Genomic DNA, 9,237 nt, shown 5'->3' with positions numbered 1-9,237 from the left:
ATTAAAAGGTGTTTCAATTAGAAAATATTAGATATGCTCAGAATCATAGTTAAGACTTTTGCTATCGTTAATATTTTTCTGTTTTTCCGATTGGTTCCATTAAAGGTAAGCTTTTCGTATCTTAATGGTGAGGGACGTGTTGGCTAAGCAACAACATGTAAATGTAACCACTCATTGTCCGTTCAGATCTTCTAGTCCGCAAAATATAGATCAGAAGATAGACCGTTCTTTATTAATGGTGGAGAGTGATGACTCCATGTGTAAAATAAGTGAGTCATCACTCTCCATCAATGATAAAAAATGATCTATCTTCTGATCCGTATTTTATGGACTAGAGGATCCGTGCCTATTAATTATGGTGTGGAAATCGAAAGCCAATTAAATTGATGATCTAACTAAAAGTATAGTTGAAAATAATATAAACATATAATAATATATTGTCATTAACGCTTGATGCGTTAATAGCATTGTAGATGCTCTTACTTTGGAAGTCAGTCAACTCCACAAAACTAACCTGTCAAAGAACATATAACTAATCTTTTTCCATGGAAAATCGGCATGTATGATTGGAATTCCACAAAACTAACCTTTCAAAGAACATCTGACTATTCTTCTTCCATGGAAAATCAGCATGTATGATTGAAATTTCACATCACATTCTTAAATATAGTTTATTGTTTCTTTGGTGGGGACAGTAGTCGTCGGACTCAGCATGTTATTGTTTGAAGTCGTCAAGTCCACTGCTAATTTATTGTTTTAGTTTGGAATGCAAATATTTGATGATTATCCTATGCCCATTGCTTAATGGAAGCCAAAACTCTACCTCTATAAGAATTCATTCTGCATTCGTTGGAGACTTAATTCGTAGGAGCAAGGGAGGTAATTAGCCAAGTGACTAGTTCGCCAAGTGTTATGAAGACATATTAGCAGTGGTGACTGGTGAGTGCGTCCTTCTTGCTTTTCCTTATCTTCCTCAACCAATGTTTATTTATTTATTTAATACCAACGATCATGATCAATTTTGCAGATTAATTAATACTCTTTTTATATATATACTCATACAGATAGTTGAAATTAGTAGCTAGGACAATGGGATTCACTGAGATAATATTGCCGCTACTGATTACATTGACACTAGTGAAGGCCTCCACAAATTCAGCAAACGCAAATCACAATTTTACTCTGCCTTCATATTGTCCCAAAACATGTGGGGATATTAAAATTGAGTATCCTTTTGGCATCGGCCACGGTTGCTTTTATGCTGCTGGATTTAATCTTACTTGTTCTTATGACTCCAAGCCTCCAAGACTCCTATTGGAGAATAGCAATTTACAAGTAAAGGAATTTGATATAAATGTGGGGTTGGTTCGCATTGAATCGCCATATGCCATAATGAATGTCAGCCAAGAATCCATCAGCACCACATTAATCAATCTCACGAATTCACCATTCACTATATCTGATCAACATTATGTTGGTGATCCATTCATTGATGAAACAATGGACAACAGCTTGTTTGTGTTCGGCTGCAATGGTACTGGTAGTATAGTTGATCCCATAACCAATACCATCGTCGCTGCTTGTTCATCAATATGCTCTTCCAATTATACTTCAACAATTGATAATGGATTTTCGGATTCTGGCAATGGTTACTGCAGAATTTTCTTGGACAGCTTGAAATTTAACAAGACTTCATTGACTCTTCAGTTATCCCGTCCCAATTATGAGAATGAGAACAACCATATGAATAACAGTGATAGGTCCAACATCATAGCTTTCTTATGTGATGAATTCTTCTGTAGTGAAGCGGATCCCCAAAGTTTTATAAAGAACGAAGACAAAACAAAAACAAATACCTCTCTTTCTTGGCATATCAAGGATCATTCTTCATGTAAAGAGGCCTGGAATTATCCAGCCACTTATGCTTGTCGCAGTAGTAATACTAACTGCTATGACATCACTGATAAAGCTTTCTATGTCGACGACCAGAATGATACCGTTGGATATATTTGTCGATGTTCTTTCGGTCATCATGGAAATCCATATATACCATATGGCTGTCAATTAGGTGATGATTCTTTCTTTATCTCTGTTTTTTATATATATAAATAGGTATACATTATGCCAATATATATATGATCGAGTATATATGTTAAATTTAATTGTTAGCTTCTTAGCTCCATCATGTTATTAATCTTTTTTAACATTGCGGTGTCCTCTAGAGACGATCTAGTAGCTAGCGCATGAGGTGCTGTCACTATGAAGTATGGGGTTCGAATCTCGGCATAGCTGAGATAAATGTCTCTCTCATGCACTAGTCATTATTCCAAAGGCTAATAGTTACTCGTAATTTATCTCCTCCGTGTTGCTCCTGAGATAGATTGATGACCACCATTGTTCATCATGGTGGCATCAAATGCTTAGCTAAAAACTCAAATTCATACTTTAGATTATTTTAATGTTTGGTTTAGATTTTAATATTTTATATTTTATATGCATGTCAAATTCAAAAAAATTGACAAAATTGTATCATGTGTATCATATGAATTAAATTATATTTATATCTTATATATTGTGTTATCAAATATCAAACAGTACTAGTAGCAGTATTGGGCATATATATCTGATTAGCAAATATACTTCTTTCATATACATAGCGAACACAAATCTGTTAATTTTGATTATTTTATATTTTATATATTTGACAAATATAGTTGATAAGATTTAGCTAACAAAAAAAACTTATTAGAGTTATATATTAATCCAATGGATCAAGAATCTAAACATCTTCACAATTTTCTTTCTTTCTTTTTACTACCTCAATTGCTAGCTTATTAGGAATTCTGACAAGGGATGTCTTCTCATTTATTGCCAATACAAACTGCATCTCCAATAGAAACTTATTAGAAATTGTATCTCTGCCTCTGGTTATATCTTCTCATGATAGAGGAATCATAATTTAGGATTTTCTTGTATAAATTTACAGTTGAAATATGATAAAAAAAAAAAAAACAATAATCAAAACTTTGAAAACTATCTCAAAACTCGATTTTGGATATATAATTTTTTTTTTTCAATTTCCTCCGGCCTAGAGTCTAGCTATAAATATTTTTACAAACCAAATCATATATGTGTGTTTTAACAGATCCATATATAAATCTTACTCCTGCAAAAGATTGTCGAAAAAAATGTGGAAATATGACAATCCCTTTTCCATTCGGTGTAAAGAAGAAGTGTTATCGATCTCAAGAGTTTGCTCTTTCATGCAATAAGTCTTCTCATCCTCCAACTCTTCTTTATCAAGACCATCGTCTCAAAGTGAAAGCAATTTCATTAGAGGATGGGCAATTAGAGCTCTTACCGGATGATGTACAATCGTATGAATTAGAACTCAATAATAATAAGTATCTCGCTGTTCAAAAAGAGAAAAGCATCATCTATAATTGGATAATTGGCTATGAGAGTTGTGATGATGCTGCGAAGAACAAGAGCACCTTTGCATGTCGCGCTCAATACAGCTCATGTTTTGATGCGAGTGCCACAAGAAATCACTCAGGTTCAGCATATCGATGCAAATGCAAGGAAGGCTACGAGGGAAATCCTTACATCCCTAATGGATGCCAAGGTACGACTGAAATATCTTCACCTTTTCATATATGAATGAAGCAAAAGATAAATGCCGATATATGTTGTTATATTCAACAAAAATATATAGTCATTTAGATTTGATCAATAAAGCTTTTGATCATGATCCTTAACTTGTTCAATAGAATTAGTTATTAATTAGTATGATTTGTTGCATCTTATTATTATTATTATTACTATTACTATTAATGGTAAATAGATTTTTGAACTCAACGTTTTTATATTAATATTTATTTCATACAAATTTAAATAATTGTTTTGCATCCGTGCAAATTTATTAATTAATATACAATAATATATAACTTAGGCTTGAGAAATAATGACAAATTTTGTGGATTTTAGATATAGATGAATGCAACTCTTCCTCCCCTATCTGCAAAGGAGTTTGCATAAACACAAATGGTAGTTTCAATTGCCTATGTCCCTTGGGAACATCTGGAGATCCTCTACATGGAGCATGCATTCCTAACAAAAAGAAAATTCTTTTATTGGGTAAGATCTCAACTGACTAGATTATAAGAATGAAATTATTCATGTTTAATTTGTGATTCATGTGATTATGTGATGGAGTAAGTTAAAATAAAAAACAACAACAAAAAGAGAATGAGTACATAAACATATTACCTAACATATATCACTAAAAGAAAGACTAAGTTATAATTATTATAGGTGGTGGCATCAAGTTTATAAAGTTTATATTGGTATACAATGCAGGGCTCAGCGTTGGTGCAAGCATTGGAGTAGGCCTTTTGTTCTTATGCATTACATTGGTCTTCCTAAGTAGGAAGTGGAAGGAAGGAAATCAAAAGAAAATAAGACAGAGAAATTTTCATCAGAATCATGGTTTATTGCTTCAACAACTAGTCTCCACAAATGAACATGTTGAGGAGAGAATAAATATATTTTCTTTGGAAGAAATAGAAAAGGCAACAAATAATTTTGATGAAGCTCGAGTAGTTGGAAGCGGAGGGCAAGGAACTGTTTACAAAGGAATTCTATCCGATCAAAGAGTTGTTGCCATAAAAAAGTCAAAAACAGTTAAAAAAAGTGAGATTGACCAATTCATAAACGAGGTTGCTCTTCTTTCTCAGATCAATCATAGAAATGTAGTTAAGTTGTTTGGATGTTGCTTGGAAACTGAAGTTCCTTTGTTAATTTATGAATTTATTTCAAATGGGGCCCTTTCAGATCATCTTCATGTTTCACAAGGTGAATCAAAATTATCATGGGATGATCGTCTCAGAATTGCTATAGAATCTGCTGGAGCACTTGCCTATTTACACTCAGCTGCTTCTATATCTATTTTTCATAGAGATGTCAAGTCATCAAATATTCTTTTAGATGATACTTTAAGGGCAAAGGTATCAGACTTTGGAGCATCAAAATTTATTCCTCTTGATCAAACACACACAGTCACTGTCATATATGGCACTTTTGGTTACTTAGACCCGGAATATTATCAAACTGGCCAGTTAACAGAGAAGAGTGATGTTTATAGCTTTGGGGTTATTCTTCTTGAGCTTTTAACAGGGAAAAAACCCATCTACTTAACCAAAACTGGGTTGCAACAAAATCTAGCGACGAATTTCCTTCAAACAACAAGAGAGGAGACACTCTTTGATCTCATAGAAGATCGTATTTTGCAAGAAGGAACAGAGCAAGAGCTTTTTGAAATAAGTAGTTTAATAGAAATGTGTCTAAGTTTGAAAGGTGTGGAAAGGCCTACAATGAAAGAAGTTGAGTACAGATTGCAAGGCATAAGAAAGACAAGAATGAAAAAGAGAGGGCTTTGTGATCCAAAAGGCAATGAGGAAATCGAATTCTTACTCACTCTTTCAAGCTACTCTTCCTCAGAATTGGTGAACCAAATAAATCAAGGAAACTCTCGGAATTATAGCTTAGAAAAGGAATTCTTGATATCACAAAATTACCCACGGTAACTTTGTTTAATGCATATGCAAGTTCATGTACAATTTGCATTCGTGTGTTATTATCTTAAACTATGTACAAGTAATTTTGCAGATGTACATGTTGATGTACAAGTTATCTAATGTACATTTGATCCTTTTCTCTAAATTTAGATAATTAAATTGAATTCTTACGATTGTTAAACTAGCATAGTTGACTTGTTTTAAGGATGTGGCTACTATTTTATTTAATCCAATAAGTTCAAAGCAGTAGAGTTATCAAACTTTATCCATATATTTCAAGTAAGATGATCTAAAGATAAATGTATATAATAAAATGGACAATCGTATGGTCATTTTATAATAATGACTTAGTATAATGTCAAAATAAGATAAGCATATGTCTATTGGTTTATCAATAAATTTAATAACTTCTTTTCTTTGGTTTAGGACATCTCCAAGTTTAAGACACCTTCAATCCTTTCATGGCAAATAATTGAAGATTTATTTAAAACATAACATTTATGAATCTCATGGTTAGGGCCACGTTGGCCAAGAAGTTAATCTAGTGACTAATGGAGTTGTGAAAATTGAAAGCCAAAGTTCCAAGAAAAAGTAGATTTAAGATTAAAGTATTTCTTCTCTTGTTGGTTGATATATGCGTTCACATGGCTTGCCCTTATTTGATCTTATTGTTATTCATCCCTCTTTGTTCTTCTTAAAATGTGTATATTAAATAATTAAAATAGAGATACTAAGAACACTGAGAATCAATAGTAATATTTTAACAGAATATGAACTCCTCTAAGAAATTGAGAGAAAAGTTGATATGTAATTATATCTTCAAATAAATAAAGTAATAGATATATATTATCTACACTTTAGCTTTACGTTTTGAAATGAGTTGCGTATTATTTGGATTAAGTTAACAAAACTATAAAATAACTATCTTAACTGTAGAGTTTAACTCTGGGATTTACAAATGGTTGTGTAAACCTTATACTATAAAATAACTATCTTAACTATAAAATCCTGTTTGCATAACGGGCATGCAACCTTATACTAAACAGGATTTTCGTTGATAGACTTGGATAGATAACGAAGGTTATCAAGGATAACTCCCAACCAAATACACTCTAAGAGTTTGCATAACTACCTTTAAAGAGTTGCGGAATTACTAGTAGTTTAGAGCTTTGACTCCACCCTCTAAAAAAGTTGCATGACTACTTGTAGTTTAACGCTTCAACTTTGTCCTTTTAAGTATTGTGTAATTATTCGTAATCTAGAGCTTTGGTTCCACACTCATGGAGTTGCATGATTATTTGTAATCTTGAACTTCGCTTAGTGCTCATAATAAATATGCACCTTCTCAAGTAAATTAATAAAGAAACGAGTGTACTTTTTATTTTATAGAACTTTGGTTCTAAAAAGATGAATAATTAAAATAACTCGGTATAAATATAGATCATTTGTTTTACACTTTAAATGCGGCTTTCAAGTCTTTTTTGTGTGTTCATAGGTTTGGCCAAATTTAGATGATTTTCCTCACAGGATGGATTGTGGATCGTTCACCCTATTCGTATATGAGGCACCTCACCGGATGAATATTTTTATGTGAGACACTTTTCGGATGGATTGCAGGTCATTCATTATATATATGTGTGTGTGCGCGCGCGCGCGTGCGCGTGTGCATTTACATGATGTATTTCGTATTGGGTAGATTACAAATTGTTTACCTCATGTACATACAATACATCTTTGGTGGATTACAGGTCATTCGCCCGATCTATGTATATATGTGTGCATATATATGATGCATTTTGTTATGAGTGGATTGAGGGTTGTTGACTCTTATATCCAATGCATCATTCTCAGCTAGGTTGCAGGCCACTCACTTGTATGCTTTTATTTGATGTGTCCTTATTAGATGGATTGTGGGTCGTTCATTTTTACTCATACGATACATCCTTAATGGGTGTGTTTGCTTGTTTTTCGCCATCTTAATAAGGTATATTGAGTTGTCGGATAAAATAAGATAATAATGTGTGAAATGTTGAAAACATAATATAAAGGAGAACTAATAACGATAGTTGAGAAAAGGATAAAAGATGAATGACGAGGACGATGTATCATAGAATGGTGCTACTAAATATGAAGATGTAAATTATCTTTTAAGTAATGTCTATATGAAATTTTATGATTTTTTAAAAAATATAAAATTACTTGTATATTTATGAAATTCGGTCTAAAAATTGAAAATACAACTTTTGTTTGTAGCAATGGACTAATATAAAGTATCAATCGACTAATTTATGTGGTTTTCACTAAAATATGTTTGTTTAAGTCATGTAATCTCACTCCTAGATATCTTAACTATCCTTAACCTTCTGATATGCTTGGACAATATTCAAAAGTGATTTTCTTGGTGAAAATGAGAAAGGGAAGTTAAAAGGAGAAAAATAAGGAATTGAGTGAGAAGTTTAATTTCAAAGTTGAATCTCTAACCTCTTGACTTATATTTATAATTTTCTAAAGGTTTAGAAACTCCAAATCATTGTTGATTCAATGATTAAAGTTGGAGCATGTTTTGAGAGGGAGGTTCTCCTTAAAGGCATGATTTTGATAAGAAATGAGGAATTTGAAAGATTAAGGAGAATTCAAGAATTTGAGGATCAGTAAACGAATGAAGGATTGTATGCTCAAGGTTGAGCATTGAAGACAATGGCAGGTAAGGAACCTCCATTGTGATGTTGAAAGTTAGGGATGGAAAAAGAGAATGGTTTTTCTGAAAAGATTGTTAATATGTGCCAAAGGGAGAAAATGAAGGGTTTAAGTTAAGAAACATTCATTCATGTCGTGTCATGAGAACTAGGATGTTAAGCTAATGAATTAACATAAGTTAAATATATTGTCAAATATCAAAAGGGAGAAATTGCTGATGCAATCGACCCATGGTCAAGATTAACTAGGTTGACCATGCTCGAGTTGACTCAAGTTGAGTTTTAATGTTTGATTAATATGTTAATGGGTCGAGTGAGATGTCAATTAGGTTAAGATTGACTGGATACTTGACAAAATACAGAAAGTCCAAGTGGGTTACAATCGACCATATACTTGATGGTCAGAAGTTCAACATAGAGCTGGCAAGATATGGAAAGTCCAAGTGGATCACGGTCGACTAAACACTTGTGGTCAGAAATCTAGCATAAAGTTGATAAGATATGAAAAGTCTAAGTCATAGTTGACCAATGACTTGGCAGTCGAAAGTCCAATATGAAGTTGATATGAGATAGAAATTCCAAGTGGGTCATGGTTGACAAGATAGTTGGTGATCGAAAGTCCAACAGGTAGTTAGTAAGAGAAAAGTCCAATTAAATCATGGTTGACTGGACACTTTGTAGTAGGAAATCCAACAAGGAGTTGGCATGAGGCGTGAAGTCACAGCGGGTCAAGGTTGACCCTATACGTCTCTCTCTTTTCTTCTCTAACAAGAGCAGAAGTTCTTTTCTCTCTAGAAAAAAAAAAATGTAGAATCGTCACATCAGCGGCCCCCCTAGAGCCGGTCCCACGGATATGGAGGGAGGTAAATACAGGTACACAGGTTTCTTTTCTCTCTATAAAACTATACAATCGAGGGTTCTCATTTTTAAATTTTAAAGATATATTTTTAATGAAACATTTTTAA

At 32.9% G+C, this 9,237-nt stretch overlaps 1 protein-coding gene across 2 annotated transcripts; it reads left to right on the top strand.

The window, feature by feature from the left end:
* Positions 1–811: 811 nt before the first annotated feature.
* LOC121983934 (putative wall-associated receptor kinase-like 16) lies at positions 812–7,310 on the top strand. Of its 2 annotated transcripts, XM_042536639.1 has the most exons (6): positions 812–939; positions 1,065–2,068; positions 3,146–3,625; positions 3,988–4,137; positions 4,360–5,581; positions 7,072–7,309. In XM_042536639.1, exons 2-6 carry the CDS (start codon positions 1,090–1,092, stop codon positions 7,085–7,087), a joined length of 2,847 nt encoding a protein of 948 aa, XP_042392573.1. In that variant the 5' UTR covers positions 812–939; positions 1,065–1,089; the 3' UTR covers positions 7,088–7,309. The 2 variants fall into 2 exon arrangements, with proteins under 2 accessions (XP_042392573.1, XP_042392574.1); XM_042536640.1 differs by lacking the exon at positions 3,146–3,625 and having other exon boundaries at positions 7,072–7,310.
* Positions 7,311–9,237: the final 1,927 nt, after the last annotated feature.

This window comes from Zingiber officinale, chromosome 5B (assembly GCF_018446385.1).
Source record: "Zingiber officinale cultivar Zhangliang chromosome 5B, Zo_v1.1, whole genome shotgun sequence".
In the NCBI taxonomy this organism is placed as follows: domain Eukaryota; kingdom Viridiplantae; phylum Streptophyta; class Magnoliopsida; order Zingiberales; family Zingiberaceae; genus Zingiber; species Zingiber officinale.
The sequence above is the reverse complement of the archived record's forward strand: the minus strand, read 5'-3'. Positions and strand labels throughout refer to the sequence as shown.

What these genes read in the sequence shown, in the direction of transcription:
- LOC121983934 (XM_042536639.1), top strand. Translation starts at nt 1,090, where the DNA reads ATGGGATTCACTGAGATAATATTGCCGCTACTGATTACATTGACACTA. An exon ending in ACCATATGGCTGTCAATTAG is followed by an intron (nt 2,069 to 3,145) that starts GTGATGATTCTT and finishes GTGTTTTAACAG; the next exon opens with ATCCATATATAAATCTTACT. An exon ending in CATCCCTAATGGATGCCAAG is followed by an intron (nt 3,626 to 3,987) that starts GTACGACTGAAA and finishes TGTGGATTTTAG; the next exon opens with ATATAGATGAATGCAACTCT.